Below are 20250 nucleotides of genomic sequence, written 5' to 3'. Positions count from 1 at the left end.
ACACACCTTGATTCTAAATGTGGAGGGACAAAACGGAGGACCCGGAGGAAAATCCACGCGACCACGGGGAGAGGGAGACATGCAAACCCCAAATATACAGCAGGCGTCAGAGTTGGGATCGAACCCACGTCCTCCTGTATTCCGGGCGAGGGAGATAATATCTCGCCACCGCGGTGCCCCATCATTGGTGAGCGGGCTGCGACCACCAACTCACTCCACTTAAGAACCCGGCTTAATCTTAGTAGTGCCAGCTCAGCGTTCTGACTGACCTCTGAGTCACCCAGACCGCCTGGGTTTGAACTCGCTAAATTTGTGACTGTGAGTCAGATCCCGTAATCAACAACGATCCCTGCCCAGATTAAGGCATGCTGCACACGCATGTGGACTAATTGAGGTGTGTGTGGGACGTAGCGCTGGCCCGGGGGGGAGAGATGAGGCTGGAGTCTCGCTGCTGACGTTCAAACCAATGTCACCTCCGTTGAGGTCACCACATGTGCTAGATAGACAAAAAAAACTTCAAATGAGAATAAATCCTCAACTGATCCTGGTAATTCGTGACAACACCGAAGAAACAAAAATGCTAATATTTCTTCGGTTATACTCTGTGGGTCTTTCGGTAAAGTCACGTAGATAGAAAAATAATAAATAAAAATCACGACGTTTCGATCGCAACACAAGCAATCGTCCTCAGGTGAAAAACTATAGCAAGAGAGCTGGTGAAGCAGGGTATTATATAATAGGCCTGAGATGGGTGCAGCCCAAGGGTAAGTGGGGGTGGGGTTATTTTTTATTGTTCTATCTATGTGATTTTACCGAAAGATCCAAAGAGTATGAATTTCTGCAGTCACGAAAGCTTTAAATCAAGACTTCTTCGGTTATAATTTAGTCAAAAGCACTGGCAGTGTCATCTGCATATCGCGTTATTTTTAAATGTTTGTTTCCTCTTTGTGTGCCTTTTTTTTGTTTCATCCTCGAAAGACAAAACCCTGTCCGTGCTCTAGCGTACAGGCCTAAGGAAAATATTTAGTTTATTCAGCTTTTTTGTTGCTGTATTTATATTTCGACGACGTGCGGACGCAGGCGGGCGAGCGAGTGACCGATTTTAAAATGTATCTTTTTTTTCTCCTCTTTGCAAAGAATCTTCCACTCGATCCGCGCACGCGTTTCTGCTCAACCGGCGGCTCCCGCGAACTTCAGCCCGTGACCGTTTTTTTGCGGGACGGCAAATCCGGCGACGCGGCGTCGTCGGGATGGGAGAGCCGCGTGGGGGACGCAGGCTCGGGCACCGGCAAGTGCACGAAGCCACCTGCTTTGCGCCCCGTCCACACCGACCACACCCGCGCTCCTCACGCCCACACATTTTTCCCATGCAGAGATGGGCGTGTGTCGGTGTTGAGTGGTTATTCACGGTCTCGGAGTCGGTGTCGATTTTAAGATTTTTGGTGCTGCTGGAACGGTGACGGAGGGAAGGGTGGGAAAATTGAGCACGGAGTCGCTTAACTTTTCAGACGAATCCCCCCCCCCCACAACCTCGTTCGTTTGGACGAATGCGAAAGGTAAAATTATTCTCGCGCGGTTAAAAACCGTTAAATGAATTAATTGCGCAACAAAGGCGCGCAAAACGATTCGCGTCGAGACGCAAATCTCGTCTCGTAATAAAATCCCCTTAAAATATTTTTCCCTCGGCGTTAGTTTTTTTGCGGGGGTGGAAATATTATTTGCACCGCGTCACTGCGACTTAGACAAGGTGGGGGGGGGGGGGCGCTGCGCTCTACGCGTGGCGTTCAAGCGGCGTCTAACCCATCGGTGCGCCCTGCAGGGCTTCCTCGCCGGACGCCGTCATCCCCAGCAAGAGAGTTCGTGCCCTTTGCCGCCTTGTGGTGGGACTGAACGTGACTGCATCTGGATTTTGTCCAGGTGCAGTCTTTTTGCTGTTGCTGCTGCTGCTGATGTTGGCAGTGGGCAATGTTTTATTTTACCGCAAAACAAGATGCACGGTGTAGTCGCGCAAACAGGGGTGATCCGAGCCAGGTTCTTGCGTTGTTTAGAAATTACTTAATCTTAAGTGACCACCATGTTTACCCTCGCCGCATTGCAGCCCTCTGCCAAAGATGAATGAACGCCTTGGCCGGCAGCGGCGGTGGTGGCGGTTACTTATATTTGGCCGTGGGCCTCAGTCGCTGGAACTCGCTCCGTTGCCGCGTGTCGCTTCAGAATGAAGAACACATCACCGGTGCAGATTCAGTTGCTCGTCAAATAAGAGTGAATACAACTTCGTGGCCCTGACTTGGTAGTTTGTAAGAAAGCATCAGCTAGTTGTGCATGGATTCACAACTTTAAATAAATAAATAAAACATCCCTTCAATTTTATTAAAATTGTGCCATCAGTGATATGTCAAGATATGGACGAGCCACTCAGATCTCGTCTCATTTAGAGAACGGCCCACAGAAGCAGTTATTACAGAGCTACATCTGAGACACTTTAAAGTGATTTTTGTTCTATCCTGCAGGAGGCTGCAGTTTCCCACCCACTTTGCCACTGAGAGTCAAGTCCATCGCATGACAAACTGATATTTTATATCCTCGGAGCTGGAATTTAGATACATTAAGTACCTAAGTTAGTTATTGGTGACTGGACTGAGACCATCACCTTTAATAACAGGCGGCTGGAAACCGGAATTCGAGCCCAGGCTCTCAGCGATCCTGGCTCAGCATTTCTGACATCTGGGCCACGTGTCCAACTAATAAATGAATAACTTAAAAGCTCGTACGATTTCTCTAGCAGTATCACAGAGATGTACGGTTTCTACCAGAGTGACACAGGTTGGGGGGAGGGGGCCGTTTGGTGGGGGTGGACAGCTGTGCACACTGACTGACGATTGATGTTGACCCGACGGAGGAGGTAGAAACGGAATCGTTGTTTTGTCTGGCCCCATTCAAAGGTGTAGGCGTGCAATAATTGTCGGGCATTGTGCAAGGTATTTGGAGAACACGATGTTTGCATATGAGGCTTTTCTGTGACTTGCATCTCTGGGGAATTGCTCGGGTTGATTCAGTAAACGCTTTAACTCCAAACGACACGACACCCCTCCCCAACAAGTTCGTCTGTTCTCGGTCCCATCGCGTGCTCGCAGCGAATGTCCTTGACAACAAAGGATGCGGTTGTTATTTAGAAAAAATATATAATAATGGTAATAAAATAAAGGGCCCCATTGAGAAGAGAGAGAGAGAAGCAGGCTGATGGGCTGGTGGGTGTGTTCCTGGGAGGAGGGCTTGGGAAGGAAGTCTCTGCCCACACGGAAACCGCAGGCGCTTGGGCACAGCCTCCCTGGGGAGGATGAGGGCCCTGTAAACAAGCGATGTGGCCGCCCTCTCCGCATCTCGCGGTGGCCAGATGTGAACTACATCGCCTGATGTGCAGGAAGTTGGGTAGATTCAATCCCGACCCTGATGCCTGTATTTTTGGAGTTTGCACGTCTCTCTTTAACCCGTGGTCACGTGGATTTTCGTCCGGGTCCTCTGGTTTTCCCTCCACATTTAGAATCACGTATTTGGCCACTGCTGTAATTTCCCACGTGATGGTGTAAGCCGCCACTTCGTTGAGACACCATGTGTGATGGCCAGGTCGCTTCTGGAAAGAGAGCTTTAAAGCTCAGTGGGCCTTACCTGGTAAAATAAAAAATATTTTGTTTGTATTTATTAAGTTTCCGGTGGATGTGACCGACGTGCCTCCGCGAGGTCACCCCCCGAGGGGGCTCCGCCACGTCGCCACCTGCGCGGGTCTCACCGGAGCAAAGCGGCGTGACCAAATTCTAGCGACGAGTGTTTCTGTTTTTTTTTTAATGATTTCAAACGAAGGTTGAAAGCGCCGACATATTCGCTTTCAGATGATCACCCAGTGCAAGTGAAATTGTCGCGTAACGTCGTGTTGCTATTAGGGATTTACCCGAGAGAAAAACTTGGTAAAAAAGGGTTTATCTTGTCGATAATTAAATGCTTCCCAGGACAGATGCACATTGCAAAGCAACGCGCGTTGGAAAGCGTTCGAGAATCCATGTGCATGGCTGTTTTTTTCTTCCCGATGTTTTATTCGCCAATGTTTCCAATCATGACATGACCCTGTATGTTAGCACGTTGAACTTCTCCCGCACCGTACGTAGCCAACCGTGCTAATCGGAGGTGCGGGGAGATCGGAGAAGCCATCGAAGGGATTCCCTTTGCCAAAACTGTTTCCTTTACCGACTGTCTTTTGGCGTCCGCCGATTTCATTTGCTCTTTGTAAAACATTCCGGCACACTCTCAAAATTCGTCCAGTAATACCTCGATATGCATATATATTCGACAAACACAGTTTGGGTAAAACAAACTTGGAATTTATTACCATTATTTTACACACAAAGCTAAAAATGAAGAATAAATAAACACACTGAAATTAAGCCTTGGATGAAGCCATGGTGTTTGGTGGGCAATGCAACCACGTGACCGCACCGTTGACTACACTGGTAAATGGTCTTTGTTAACAATATTAATGGTAAATTATGAAGTGTTTATAGTTTGAAATGGTGAGTGACGAAGGCTGGGAACGCATCCTCACAGTACTAATGTTAGAAGTTATTTAATGTACGAAGTTTGAATATGCGCGAACGAAGCTCCAGGCTACGCATCCACTTCGTACATCAAGGTGTTACTGAATACCGCCAAATGCTACAAATATACGGAGGGGGTCATTGTGGTGCATTTGTGGCAAGAAATTTGTGTGTAATTAGTGCGACCATATAATGTTACCTTGTATGTATGTAGCACTTATTTTGCGCCATACGTAGCCAACCGTGCTAATTGAAGGCGTGGAGGAAGGACAACAAACTAAACGCAAAAAGTTCTAAAGAAAAGAGTTTTCAATCTAGATTTAAAAGTGCATAGATCCAGTGGCTTCCTGATATCGGAAGAGGCTTCCAGAGTGCCGCAGAAGCTCATCCGAAAGCGTGCAATGCCGTCTTTGTTCGATGGCTCGCCAAAAGCCGCTGCGAAAATGACCAGAGTTCGCGTGATGGTTTATGCCCCTTGACGAGACCGGCGTTGCAGGGTGGCGGCACCCGTGACGCCTCGGGGCTTCCCACTGGAGCGGTCGCGTGAACCGCGGGCGGATGCGGCCTGTGGGGAAGGACCTGCTGCATAATTGTTGGCGTTTTCTTAACATTAATTAAACTAAATTTTGATTTAAAGCTTTCGTGACTGCAGGGATTCATATTCTTGGTTCTTTCGGTAAAGTCACGTAGAAGGGAAATAATAAAATAATAGAAATATAATACAATAAAAATTCTCACGACGTTTCGATGATGATTGCTTGTGTTGCAGTCGAAACGTCGTGAGAATTTTTATTGTTTTATATTAATATTATTTTATTATTTCCCTTCTACGTGACTTTACCGAAAGAACCAAGAATATTAATGAAACTAACTCGGCATGTTCGTCAGTAATATGTATAATAGGTGACGTTTCGAGCAGTGGCCCTTCCTCATAGCACATCTGTGTGTGTGCCAGGCACGCGTAGGGGTGGTGGAGACGGGCATGCGCTGTGAGTAAGAGACATTGCCCGAAAACATCTATTACATTTTTATTGAATTTTAAATGGCTGCGTTATTGACGAATGTGTTGGGGTTTTGTTATTTGAGGTTGTGCACCCAACGCAGTGAAACCAAACGTTGCCCTTGATTTGTCTGCAAGTCTGACGCGTCCTGTTCCTTTGTTACCCGTTCCTCCGTATGGAACACTTTGAAGTTGTTGTTCTATGCCAATGCATCACGGACCTCCCTCGCGATCCTAGCTGGGTAACTGGCTAAACTGGACTTTCCGTGTAGCAAATGAACATTGATTGATTTAAAGGCCGATAAAATTACGTCTGCAGATGGAGCAATTGAATCATCGGCGTGTGTGCATGTGCTGAGTGGATTGCTACATCACGGAAGAATGAGGGCTGGCTTTAAACCAGCAGTGGATTGATCATGGCTGACCACGAGGGTGATAATGATGACGGTCACGACCACGACGACGGCGATGATGAAACCGTGGTGGTGGGATCTGCAAAGCTGCCGTCCTCGCCGCTACTGCCGCGCCGGAATAAACCGCACATGCAACCGAGACTCCGGGGCATTGTGTCAGCCACTCGAACGTAAACTATCAATGGGGCCCATTGTTTCCACCCACCCCCCCCAACTGCAAGTGGTGGCAGCTTGGAGAATAAAGCGCAGCCGGGAATTGGCCGAGGCATCGGATCGGGCAGCCTCACTCGGGGGGGGGGGGGGTGGCCGTACTGCTCGACGCACAGCGGCGGCGGCGCGAGTGCGAGGCCGTGCTGCTGCTGCTGCACGTAGGGGTGGCGGAGACGGTCCGAATGGGCGTCTTGCCGGTCGTGCGCACCGCTCTGTGTTTATTTCCTTGCCGCGGTTTTGGCTTTCCGCCCGCCTCTCCCCCGATACGAGGGTTGCCGAGTAGAGGCACGAAGGGCGCGACGTGACCGAGCGTTCGGCAACTAAGCGGCGCCGATGATCGAATGTGCGTCGGATACCGGAAAGATGAGTGTTGTGTGACCTGTGGTGTGGTGGGTGGGTGAGTGGGCGATGGATGTTGCGGTTTTGGTTGAACGCGGCGCCGGGTGAGTCGCAACGGTGAATCTGGTAGACCGAGCATCCCTCCGCGCGTGGGGGAGGAAGCGACGAGTGAATAATATATATTTTTTAAAAACTTTTTTAAAACACGCTTTTATGAAATGTACTAAAAAGTAAAAAAAATTATGTTCAAGTACTTTGCATAATATATGTTTAATATACTCTTGTTGTAACTGACTAAAAATAAAAGCTTGGGGCGTTTAAATAAATATATTTTTCTGATAGAATGTAGTATTGTCATCAGTATGACATAAGTATACCAAGTTTCGATTTAAAGATTTCGTGACTGCAGGGATTCATCTTCTTGGTTCTTTCGGTAAAGTCACGCAGAAGAGAGATAATAAAATAATAAAAATAAAACATAATAAAATATACCAAGTTTGTAGTCGATACCACATTGGGAAGTGGGTTAAAATTGAGTTACAAGATTTTTTTAGGATACAACAACAACGACAACAGACAGAGTGAGTTCAATAATAATAATAAAAAGCGTGTAAATAAAAAAAGAAGAGCGACAGGGAGACGCCTGACCGCCGGTAAATCGGCGTCTGCCGAATCATCGCTGAGCACGACTCCCACCAAGGATTCATTCTCTTAGTCACGTAGGTAAAAAATAAAATAAAAAATCACTAAAAGTAATATAAGAAATGAAATAAAATAACAATTAAAAATTCCTAAAAGTTATAATAGAAATAAAATAAAATAATTATAGAAATGAAATAAAATACGAATTTTATTTCTATTATTACTTTTAGTAATTTTTAATTTTATGTTTAACCTTCGTGACTTTACCGAAAAAACCTAAGAGTACGACTCCCACCCCCACCCGGCACCGCCGCTCGCCCAATGCAACGTCCGCTCGGACCGCGGGACGAGGGGCGCGTCTCGCGTCGGGGACTTCAAAGACGCACCCGCGCGCTTCCTCTTTGCGTTTCCCCACTAATAAGCCGTTCGTTCGGCGGGATGTGACTCATGTAGCATTCGCGTGCGCCGGCACCCTCCGGCACGCTGTGCGTGGCCGTTATCTAGGAGGAGGCCGTGGATGAGGATTTGGTCGGAATATCGCACTGGCTCGTACCACGCGCGCATTTGCCCGGGAGGTCGACCTGAAACTTTCAGGGGCGTAGCCCTCCCGTGGTGGCGAGATGTTAACCACCTTGCCTGGTGTGCAGGAGGTCGCGTGGGTTCGATCCCGACCCTGACGCCTGCTGTGTGTCTCTCTCTCCCCGTGGTGGTCCCGTGGATTTTTCTCTGGGCCCTGCGGGTTTTCCCTCCACATTTAGAAGCAACATCACACGTTTAATGTATTTGGCTTCTGTACATGATAAGCCACTTTCTTGAGCAATCGTTTGTGATAGCCATGTCGCAAACTATCAATGCGGCTTAAAAAGAGGTATGGGGCCGTCCATAAATGACGTCACGCGATTTTGGACGATTTTCTGATCCCCCCCCCCATCGTCACACGGCGTCACAAAAAGTCAGATCCCCCTCAATATGACGTCACAAAGCTCTGCCCCCCCCCCCCCAAAATAAAACATGCTTCAAATCGCTTTAAACTATTGTCATTGTAGTGCGTATTTAATGTGGCGCTGCACTCTGATGTTGTAGGAGAAACATTTATTAAAAAGTATATTTAATTAAGTAGAACGTGTTGTCTATATTTATTTAAAGTTGCGCATTTTGATGTGACATCACATTTCTCAAACCTCCACCCCCTCGTCACACATCGTCACAAATGTCTGACCCCCCCCCCCCCCTAGGTGTGTGACGTCATTTATGGATGGCCCCTATGTAGCTGAGCGGGGCCTTACCCTGGTAAAATTTTATTTTTTAAATAGTTGAAGTCCTCGTAGAATTGTTGGTCTGAGGTCCCCGCGCCGCGCTCAACCCCAAGTATGGTTAACGGTGTCGAACATGAACCGCGTGTTTACTTTGGTGTAAACTCACGCGGCCCGTGCGTAAATCAAAACCTTCGCAGAGTTTACGCACAAACTCGCGGACAGCTCGCACACGCAGCCGGTCGCCTGTCGGCTGCAGCAATTGTAAACGCGGTTGATGTGTTCGGGCATGGTGTTGATGGCCTTGCGTGTGTGTGTGTACGATGCGCTACGAACCCGGCGACCCGAGTTCAATTTCCCGCTAAGGGCCAACACCATTGACGATTGTCTGAACTGGTCGTGGGTCTCCCCTAGGTTGACTCGGCCTCAAGTGAGTACCTGGTGCGGTGTGTAAACATCGCCACTGGGGAGACAAAGGCAGCCGGGTGTGGTGCTGGCCACCCACACCTTTGTGTGCCGTCCCTGCCGTTATAGGTGCTCGCGAACAACACTTGCCTCAACAGTCTGATATGAGCTATACGGGGGATCTTTGCCTTTGTTTTGTGTTTTTTGCTGTCGCTGGTGTGTTTTGTGAGCTGTTGTATTGAAACGCCGACCAGAAATTAATTGTTGTGACCACGGCCTGGCACAAGGTGCACGGCGTGCGTCTTGTCGATTCTGTTTCAGCGAAGCGTTCTTTGTTTCACGAACAAATCTTTGCCCCCCCCCCGCGCAAAACTTTTCACTGCCACTCGTCATCACGCAAGTGCGGTCTTTCGGCTCAGGCTGCGTGTTCAGAAATGTTTCTCTTCAGCTCACACCATGCACTACTCTTCAGGAGTCGAACCGAACCGCACTTTAGACTATTTATTTATACTGCAGGAGGAATCCGATGATATTTCGAGCTTTTTTTCCCACATATGTCGAGTCAGGACATGGGGTAAGAACGTCGCAACAACGAACAGCACAAAAACACGACGAGAGTGGAAAGCACAAGAATGGTGGACTAATCACCCAAACACATACTAATACAACTACACCATCCTACCAGGCAAAGCCCACTGAGGTGAAAACTTATTTTTCATGTACATTTATAGCACCAAAATAATCTAAATCATCTCAATGCTTGTGTATAAATGTGGGAGGAAAAACCAGAGGACCCTGAGTAAAAAATCCACGCGACTTTAATCTTTATTCTCGTTTAAGATTTATTTCTTTGGCGTAAAATTTGTTTCTTTTTACGTTCATTAAAAGCCCATGGTGTTCAACATTAAAGAGTACGATTTGATTTAAGCATTCACAGGAATGAGTCATTCGAGCTCATGATGCTCAGCAGCAGCACTGTATTTTGTGTTCGGCTGCCGTGATGATGTCATGGCACCTACTTAAGGACCCGGATCAGGAAGCTCTTTTCACACTAGAGCTGAGCTCTTGTTAACACCCGATGATGATGCTGCTGCTGCATGTAATCTCCAGCGAAACGTTGTTAATAAAAAAAATTGTCAAAGATTCAGTTTGCCTTTCAACATGCTGCATCGCACGGTTTCGGATGCTCTTCTGCGGCCGTCTGGAACGCTCTTCCGAAATTATGAAGCCACTGGAGGAATGCACTTTATTAAAATGAAAACTAATTTCTTTAGAACTCCTTTTTGCGTTTAGTTTGTTGTCCTTCCCCTTGCACCTCCGATTAGCGCGGTTGGCTATGTACGGTGCGAAAGAAGTTCAACACACATGAATAACCAAATTTAATGTCATATTTGCCCATGACGTGACAACTTTATTTGATTGGCTGTTGCTGGGTGGTGAAGGGTTATAGTAACAAATGACATTTTATACCGACGTGGTCTAACCCAAAAGACACTAACAATGAATACAAATGTAAAAAGTAAAAAAATTCTTTAATTTTTTCCACTGCTGGATGAGGGCCTCTTTGCTCCATGTCTGTCATAGAGGTCGTTTCACCATACCTCACCGCTCTACTCCTGTCTTGATGACGCCTCTGCGGGGCAAGGCTGCTCGTTGCTGGGCCCGGAACGTTTTTTTTCCGTTGTCTTTGCTGGTTTTGCGAGATCCAAATTTTTTTACGTGCGTTCCGGAAACTAACAGAAACTGGAAGAAGAAGCAAAAAACGCAACAAAGAAATTCCATTATACTCGCAACGGGAGATATTTCCTGGGATTTGTTGCGCCGTTGCAAACCGACGGGCCCGGTCGTCTGAATGAGACCTGGGGTCAATTATGTAATCCCAGTTATGGCGGCCATTGTTAGCTGATATTACCATTACATTGCGGACCACAATTCATTACCAGTCACACAATTACAATTATAGTTGACCCCAGCCCTGGACTGAAAGGGTGGAGCAGCACCCTGTACGCGGTTTCATCGTCACATCATCGCTCCTCCTCCACCTCTTCCTCCCGTGATTTCATCTGCAAGCCGATAGGTGCTCTTACGTAGCGGTAATTTAGTGACCATTTTTTTTTCAGTCCATTGTCTTAGTCTAGTTGACGACTGCCTTCTCTTTGTGCAATCTATTCGACTAAAGCACTTCAACTTTAAGTCGTAATATTCATAGTCACTAAATGTTGATGTGAGGGGCATGTAATTCCCCCCGCCCCTCCCCCCCCCTCTCCGGAGCCCCTCCCCCCACCCCCCTCAATTTTACCAGGTCGGCCAACCTTTGAACTCGGTCATCTATTTGTATACACATATATAGTCGTCTCTAGTAACGTTACGAAATTATCTCAGTCAGCACCTTCGTTCAGACCACAGTTAATCTCTTCTCATCCTCGTTACGCTTTGCTCTTTCACGGTTAGTCATCGTTATCATCATCGTCAAGTGCTACGATGATGATGACGATGATGTAGCACTTGATTTTCATCCACTCGTAGTCGTCATTGACTATAATAATAGTAAAACACGGAATATTTTTGAATTGCGAAATCGACACAGGGGCGCAACGACTTTCCCGATTCTCTGTTTGCCGTTCGCGACGAAGCATTCGGTGGAGCTGGCGGACCTGTCCTCCGGACGACCGCGCCGGTGCACGCGACCCACGCGCTAACCGATGCCGTCTTCCTGCTGCGCGTCTCTTTGAACCCCCTATGTCACGGCGGTGGCGGCGGCGGTGTCGACGGCGGTGGCGGAGCAGCGAGAACCACATTGTCCGCGTGCGCGCAGTGGTGATGACGAGGACGGACGAGGGCTGGGTGTCGCTGGCCGGCGGCGGCCTCAGCCAGGTCAGCATCTCCCGCCTCCGGCAGCTCGACGAGAAGGGCCGCAGCGACTTCCTAGTGCGCGGGGAGCGCATCGGGGATGGCCTGGTGGGTGCGGCGCGGCGCTCGGCCCCTCCCCAGACTGACGCGCGCTCGGACTCGCGGAACTCCCCCTGTGTGACGATCCCCGGCGCGACACTCGTTGCGATTCGCGAGCCCGAGCGCTCTTGGTCGCGCGGCAGCGTTTTTGTACGTTCCTCCATCCGTTGCGCTCGGGTGACGGTGATCACTCCAGCCCCACTCGCTCGCCACCGAGCATTTTCCGTTCTGCGGTTAATTAAAATATCAATAATAATAAATGATAACTATTTGTCAATCTGCACCATGTGACGTCGCGGGGGTGTTGTTTCACCGTACTTTTAACACGCTGGCCGGCGTGGATTGTTGAGGTTGGGTGCCCCAGACCGAATCGGATATCACTCGTCAACTGATGTTAGCTGTGGCCTGGAATCAAGCTCAGGTCGTGCGGTTCGTTGCGTGGCGTGCGAATCACTGCGCCACCACTGCAAATGCCCTCTGTTTGGATTGGTAACCACTGCCCAAAATAAGTCTTGGCCAAAAAATCGCAGCACACCCAGACCAAGTGCAGCAGCACCGTGCAATTCCCCCCCCCCCCCCCCCAGTAATTGGGATCAGATTGCTCGGCCCTTGGGCCACATGTGGCAAGCAGAAACACCCAGAGATGCTCGCAAAAAAATTAATAAAGCCACCGACCCCCCCTGACCCCCCAACCCCCCCGATTTTGAACCGCTCTTTAGAGTCGTGTAAACTCCACTCGCAACAGCTACCGTGGTTTGCATGCATCGGTTTAACCCCCCCCCCCCCGCTTTAAAAATGACACTAATAGCTGCGTAATTTATCTTTCTCTGATGCAATAATTACATTATCCCCAAATGAATTCTCGTGTTACGGAAAGAGACTTCGCTTTCATGTGTGTGTGTTCTTTTCTTTTTCCCGAAGATGAATTGACCTATTTTTCAAAATACTAAAGGACTACAAATGAATATCATAGGCACATTTAGAAGACTACAAAGATCTTCCCGGTGCTGCGATTTATTTTAATAAGAATGAAGCCAACTCCACGTTAATGCAGATCAAATTGTTGACCTATAAGTTATTTTTTTCTCTCCTCTGAAATAAAATGTTTTGTCCCCCTCCCCCCCGTACATGTTGGTTTGGGGCTACTTTGGCTCTTCATGTTATCTAGATTTTTTTGTTGCCGATAATTTTTTTGGCAAAGCAACAACTCTGGGCACAGACCGTCATTACTTTTAAGCGTAAAAGTCTCCCCAGTTGTATCCCTTTGAAGGATGAAAAAGAGAGGGGGTGTTTTGGGTCGACCAAAAGCCCCCACGGTTCGATTGGGGAGCCGTGATTTTAGTTTTTTTTGTTTGCGTATCAAAAGGCACCTAAAGGTGTCGAGAGAAATTTAATGCAAAGGTGGGGGGGGGGGTGAAGTCTTTTTCCAGCTGGGAAAAAAGGCAAATTCACGCACGTGCTAGGCGATGTGTTTTAGGAGGCTTTTGCATTTGTAGAGGGGAAAATATTTTCAATTTTTGCCACGAAAGTTGAAATACGTTAAATGGTTGATCAACATGGAAAATGTATATTTTTTCTTTCGTAAACCTAAGAAAAAAATGGGATTCTTTTATAATTACCCATTCGAATAGGTAACATTCTCTGCAGTAGTTTATGTGTACGAGCCACACATGCCATTCTGTTTACCCTGCTTTGGGACTCTTTAACACCCTACCTGAAATTACATATTAAAGACAATATTTTCTTGCATAAGCTCGTTAATAGAGATGCCTTTGTCCGTTGCTCAACTACAGGCATCTGTGCCAAGTCGCTGTTTAAATCCATCGCTCTGAGATTATTTTCCAATTTCATGGCCGGAAGATCCAGGTACATTTTTACGTGAACAGGAAGTTGACTTGCGAGGAATTTTTTTTCGTTTTTTTTTTACTTTTCACGTCCGTTCATCCAGGAAAGCCTCGCCAGAGTGTCAAGCCTTTTTTTCAGGACGGGTCCTGGCAATTTTTCACAGAAGGGGGGGCGACGTTGCTGCGTCGAATTCCAATTGAGTAATCTTACCGGCAAATTTAATTCCCGCATTGGGATGTGCGGGCGAATAAATCTTAAGTAAAAAAAAAGTGTTTCTTAATGTATTTTTAAATGTTTTTATTGATTCATACATTTTTATTTTATTTAGCTATGGGAGGAAACCAGATAACCTGGAGGAAACGCATCCAGTACGGGGAGAGAGGAGACTAATTCTGCACAAAATAGCGCCTGAGTCAGGAACCGAACCCAGGAACTTCTTGTTGTGAGGGAACAGGTGTTACCGTTGTCGCACGCTGCCCGTCTAACCCGCGTGTGCGCTCGCTCGCTGGCGCGCTTGTGTGTGTCGTGGCGCGGCCAGGTCTTGCTCAAGTGCTTTCTGAAGAAGAACCTGGTGTACACGGTGGCTTCTCCGACTTTCCACCACTGGATGATCGACGACAAAAAATTTGGGCTCTCCTTCCAGACGCCGGCCGACGCGCGCGCGTTCAACCGCTGCGTGCGCAAGGCCATCGAGGACCTCGCCGAAGGTGTGGGCCGATGCGCCGACATCCACGGCAAAAGATAACGCCGTGTTCTTTTTTCGCGTTCGAATTTAATTACCCCGGCGACGTGGTCATTTGCGTCGGGTAAAAATCCGCGTGCTACGTTACGAGAGATGCCGCCGCGATGCAACGTTTTTTTGGCCTACTCTTCCAAGGTACGCCCTTGGAATAGGCGGGAGCAACCCACGCGTTATTCCACTGCAGGCCGCCTGTCTTGTCGGCTCGCTGTGGTGCACCCCTTTAGACTGCTGGTTTCTACCTTCTGGGGCCACGGTTGAAACGATGGGCAGGTTTCTTAAATCTCCTCTCATTGCCCTGGTAACGGCCGTCCATTTTGGGGGGGGGGGGATCACACCACGTGGTTCCCCCGATCACTTCAAACTAAACCAGCAGTGTTACGTCTGACACCGTGACGACAATGCGCGGGGCCCGGGGTGGTCGCCCCGATTCGCCGTCGACCCCTAGGGGGAACGGCTCTGGCCCCGGTCCACCCAGCAGCGAGCATCAATCGAACGCCGCGACGTGGACCCCGATAAGGGGGACCCACGCATCGGGGACCTCGTCCCCCCCACCCCCCCCCCCGCTCGCCCTCTTATCCGGTTGAGATCCGGGGACCCCGATGCCGACTTAAGGTGTGCGACTTTTAGGCTGGGCTCTGCTAGGACCGGTAACCATAACATTTCAACTTTGTACCCTTAAACCATAAACAACGGTTCCCTTATACCAAGGACCCCTACAGTGGGTGACCCTGGAAATCTGAGACTCTCCCCCCCCCCCCCCCCCCCATAACAAGTATGTTAAGCGCCCGGATCAAAGGCGCGTCATAAATGTAAACGAAGGTAAGAATAAGATTGTCGGGTGCAGTTAAGTCATGTGTGGGTACTCCCACCGCTTTAAAGACGTCTGCCCAGCATGGAAGAGTAGGCCAAAAGTATCCTGTGGAGGAGCTCTCCGTCTAGCGAAGGCCCTTCCCCCCAGCAGTGGCATGAGCAAGCAATTGCAGGGCTGCGCCTTTACCCCACAGCATTCTCTCTTTAACATCCCTCCTCACGGTCTGTCTCTTGTCATCCCTTTTTTTGTACCCCCCCCTGACCCCCCAACTCTAACCCCCCCCCCGCCCCCGAAGGCTCCACCACATCGTCGTCAACCAATCAGAACGAGGCTGAAATCGGAGGGGACGATGATGTGTTTTCGGTGAGTTCTGCAAAGTCTTTCGCGATTTCACTTCTCGCTTCGAACGCCTCGTCGGATCAAACCGCCGTAGATGCTGGGGGGGGAGGGGGGGGGTTCGTACCCCGGGCCCGTAGCCGCCATTCACTGTTCGTTCGGCGGAGTTCTCAAGTGTGGCGTGACAACGGCGGCGTCAGCCTGGTCACCGATCACTGGGACACAACAACAACCACAACAAGAACCACAACAAAAAACATCACGCGAAATTAGTTGTTTTGCTGAAATTGGATCTAAGAACTATACATTAGTTTTATCGGTATGCGACAAACTTAATTTTCACGGCGTGTAAAAAGGTGTCCTTCAGAAGTAGTTCTGTGACGTTATCTTCCGGGGGCGTTTTTTCCATTACAATTCCACCGTCCACCAGCAGTCTTCTTATTATATTGATCTCAGCAAAATCTCGCAGAGCCACAGAACGTGTGCAGAGTAGGCTCTTTGCCCCCACCACCTGACCTAACCCACCCTCTACCCAGACACCCCTCACTTTCGTCTCTGCGCCGCGGGAGCAACATGAGCGAGTGCCACCATTAGCTGGGAAAGTTGAAAAGTGGGAGGCAGCACGAGCTTGAGTTTCTCCCTTTCTCTCTCTCTCTCGATTTAAACCTCCGGGTTGCATAATGGGACCCAAACGCGCGGCTTCAGGCGCTGCCAAGCGACGCCTCGGACCTTAAACGCCTGGACCACCGCGGTCGGTGTTTAACCTTCTTTGCGGTCGGGGCACCACAAGGACTCACCTGTTCCGACCGTAGCTTCTTCCCGCGCTCAGAAATAACGCGGGCGTCGGCACGGGCTCGTGAGCTGGCGCAGCTGCAATGGCCGGTCGGCTCCCCCCGCCCTTGTTGGCGGGGTCACCTGGTCCTACGGCGGGCCAGGTTGCTGGCTCCCGCTGTGAGTGTGGGCGGGCGGCACAGCGCAGCGCGGGGGTCGTGGTGCTTGGCGGAGGGTGGGGGGGGGAGGGACTCTTCTTGACCTCTCCAAGGGCAGCGCTCGCTCTACCGGAGCTGCTCGCCGCTCGCCGGCACGAGGAGTTGAGACGTCGCCCGAGCTCGACGGGCGCGTCGCGCACACGAAGGCACTCGGAGGCGAGTCCCGGAAGAGTCGTGCGGACGCGGCGTACATGCAGACACGCGTGGTGCCGGCACTGTAACGACCGGCACCGGCCCCTCGGGAATAGGGTCACTCGCGGAAACGAAAAATGAGCACAGGGGGACAGGGGAGGGGGCGGGACGTGGGCGACCGCCGCACGGATGTGTCGTACGTTACGCACACGTGCGCAGGGTGGAACTGCTTCGCAAGCTGACAGCTCCTCCTGTGCCGGCCGCCCACTACCAGGGCACGTCCGGCTCAGAGGAGGCCCGCTCTGCCAGGACTCTGGGCCCTCATCGGCGCACTGCAAGAGGATTGATGAGACGCCGCCTTCGTCGGAAGAGATGGAGGGGCGGTTGTTTTGCCCCTCACCGTCCGCATGCCGCTACATCCTCGCCCAACATCGCAGCTGCGCAGTTGCTGGTGTTGTAGAGGCTGTGACCCCAACAGTGCAGGCTTCGTACCCGCGAGGTTGAGCGTGCGGAGGACGATGCCAACCAACGGAGCACGCTACGTCCTTGCGCTGATGTCGGTGATGTGGAGGAGCCCCGGCGTCTGCGTCGTCAAGACTTGCGGAACGAGGAAGGTGGTGTGCATCCCCCGTCGACATTGACTTCCAAGGAGGACGTCGTTGGGAGCTCCTGGATGTGATTTGATCAGCGACGAGCGTGCACGCAGCTCGCGCAGCAAGTATTGCTAAAGCGAAGTCCACCACAGGGAGGTCGCGGAGGAGGAGGATCTCTCCGAGAGAGACGGGCCGCTCCATCGCTCCTCCCTGCCGCCATTGGGTTCCCTGCCGCCGTTGGGTTCCCTGCAGCAGCAGCAGCAGCAGATTTAGGCATCATTGGGCAAAACTGGCCGAAGCCGCGCGTCCCATTGTGCAAACTGGATGCTTGCTTACGCCATGCCATTGTTTTACCACCACCGTCCCTTATGCGGACGCCTCCTCGGTGTCCGGGTTCTTGCCACGTTAAGCCGGCCTCGCAGAGCGCCTCAGTCACCTCCTAACCCTGTCGATGGGTCACTCGATAGCGAGTTCAGGTGAGGGGGCGGGGCCATCGGGCAGCCGCCACAACGATGAACATTGCCTCGTGCGTGGCGCACGTGGCGGAGTGCATCCTCAACGCCGTGGGAGACTGAGTACCATGTGATCGCAAAGGGGGCGGCACTTCCAAACAGGCCTCCCAATGCCTTCGGGACATTGCGAGGCTCAGGGTGGGTGCCGTCGCCACGCACGCCTGCAGCGGCTGCACACGTGAGCAGGAGCAGCATCCGGCTGGAGGGGTCAAAGTTGACTGCGAGCTCCGAAGCTGTTGGGCGCCGTGACATCAAAGAGGCCGCGGTTGGACGTTCCAGCCAATGGCTGGAAACTCTTTCTAACCATACAAACACCGTGTTCTTAGCGGTGATTACAATGGGCAGGAGCGTAAGGGAGCCACAAGCCTTACTTACTCACCCCCCCTCCCCCCCCAATTTATCTGGTAACTGAGCATCACGGCTCGATTTCTGCTGAAGGTGGCGTCCACTTTTGTCACCTTCGGCAGGAGTTGGGTCTACCGACGCTGTGGCCGGCACCATTTGCTTCCGAGAAGCTGAGGAGGCCACTCGATTCTTTAGATTATTGCTCGAGCCCTCATGTTTTACCCGCAGTGAACGCCGCGTGGCAGCTTGTTCGTCTCGATCAGCAAAAGTGTCGAGGGGCGAGCAAAGCCTCGTAAGGCGAGGCCGTCCATGTTGGCGGAGGGAGTGCGTTGAGCATTGCTGCTGGGGCGCAGGGGAGCATGCCCCCCCTCCTCCCCCCCCCCCTACAAACCTGAGGACACATTCCACCAGGGCCGGTCGCAACCTCGTGGACTAGAGCATCCAATGTTATCCGTTGCAGGAAAATCTACAAGCCGGCTGACGTGGAAGTACCCGCCCTGCCCAAAGCATTTACTCGGCCATTATCGATTGGATACGCTCACCTCACAGGACGCCGCCTCTGGCGCGGTGTTGACGGCACCTGTGTAGGGAAGGTCCTGCCCCCCCCCCACTCCTCTGGCACGTGCCAGCTTTGGGCACGTGTTGCCAAATTTTAAGAAGAGCTGTGGGTGCACGGCAGCGTTGGAATGGAGAGAGAGGTTTTGTACCTTGGTACAATAACAAACAAAAGATTTTTCCATTCAATGCCGCCATCCACAGGGGATCACGCCCCCCCCCAATCTATGTCCGCGTTGGGCGTCTCCTCGATTCAGGCAGGAGGCCTGGCTCCCGAGAATCTGGGGGGGGGGGGGGGGGGATTTAGGTTCGGCTTTTTGTCCACGCCAGGAATTCCCTCCTGCTTTTGCTGATCATGTCCCAAGTCTCCTCACGGGTAGTGCTTCACAAGGGGGTTAATTCATGCCCGTGGGGGGGGGGGGGGGTGCTGTTTGGGGGGATGTCTCCTCTCCCGTTACTCCACTCCAAGCTGTTCTTATCTTATGTTCCATCACGCGAACTTCGGTCATTCTCGCAGTGGCTCTCGGCTCGCCATCGAACAAAGACGCTCGCCGCATCGCGTGCTTTCAGATGCGCTTCTGCGGTCGTCTTGAACGCTCCTCCTTCCGATATTAGGAAGCCACCGGAGCTGGGCACTTTTACATCAAAATTGAAAACTAATTTCTTTCGAACTGCTTTATTGTTGGCTACATACGGTGCGAAAGAAGTTCAACATACATGGTGTGGATATTTATATTTGTTCTTGTGTATCTCTACCTTGCGTTCTGTATGTATGAATGTTTAACTTTTTTCGCACCGTGCTGATCAAAAGTCAATGTGGGGTTCTGTGTAGCAGGTGGGTTAAGTCAGGTGGCGGGGGCGGAGACCCTTCTCTGCACACGTTCCGTGGCCCTGTGGGATTTTGTTAATATGTATATAATAAGAAGACTGGCGGACAGTGGAATTGTAATGGTAAAAAAGTTTTTTTTAAACCAAAGTTCAGACCCTACATCTTCCTGACTTAGAGGTTCCGTCGCGCTGCTCACTGCGAGATTTGGGGAACCGAATGAAAATGTCTTCATCTCGTGATAGGACGTTGATGGTACAGCCTTAAAGTAGAATTAAAATAAACCTTCACGAAGGTGCACACTGCCACCACCACCACAGTCTCGTGTGTCTGATACACAACTGCCAAATGTCCGCGCAGAGTGGACGTAGTTTTCAAAGTGCCGTCATATTTTAGAGGTGCCGTCGCTCTTGACTCGCAGAAGAGCGATTTTTGTGTCCCATGGCAGAAACGGGGTTCCGTTCGCGGTCGGGAAAGTTCATCGCCGGGGCGCTGTCCTGTATGCGCGCGTCAAAACTCTCGGTCGCGTCAGCACCTGGCGCCGATCGTTGTGGTTTTGTCTGTACGTAGGGTGAACTTCTTTCGCACCGTACGTAGCCAAGCGTGATAATCGGAGGTGCGGTGAGCACGGTTGGTGTTTCGCTTCACGTATAAAGTTGCGCCCTTGAAAAAAATACTCTCACCGTAAAGTATTTCTTTTTCGACCTCGCAAATCATTCACCGGCAAAAATCAAACAAGGGCAAAAAACGATGTCATCGCAAATATT

The 20250-nt window shown here is 50.5% G+C and overlaps 1 protein-coding gene across 3 annotated transcripts in view; it reads left to right on the top strand.

The window, feature by feature from the left end:
• LOC144944056 (sprouty-related, EVH1 domain-containing protein 2-like) overlaps positions 1–20250 on the top strand; it is a 46489-nt gene that overhangs the window by 12180 nt on the left and 14059 nt on the right. For 2 of the 3 annotated variants that reach the window (XM_078872097.1, XM_078872096.1), the window contains exons 2-4: positions 11635–11806; positions 14181–14349; positions 15491–15558. In XM_078872097.1, the coding sequence (XP_078728223.1) occupies positions 11635–11806; positions 14181–14349; positions 15491–15558 (409 nt within the window). The remainder of the gene's footprint in view (positions 1–11634; positions 11807–14180; positions 14350–15490; positions 15559–20250) is intronic. The other variant, XM_078872098.1, reaches the window with a different exon arrangement.

The sequence above is a fragment of the Lampetra fluviatilis genome, chromosome 33 (assembly GCF_964198595.1).
Source record: "Lampetra fluviatilis chromosome 33, kcLamFluv1.1, whole genome shotgun sequence".
In the NCBI taxonomy this organism is placed as follows: domain Eukaryota; kingdom Metazoa; phylum Chordata; class Hyperoartia; order Petromyzontiformes; family Petromyzontidae; genus Lampetra; species Lampetra fluviatilis.
This window is presented reverse-complemented; position numbering and strand designations above follow the sequence as displayed.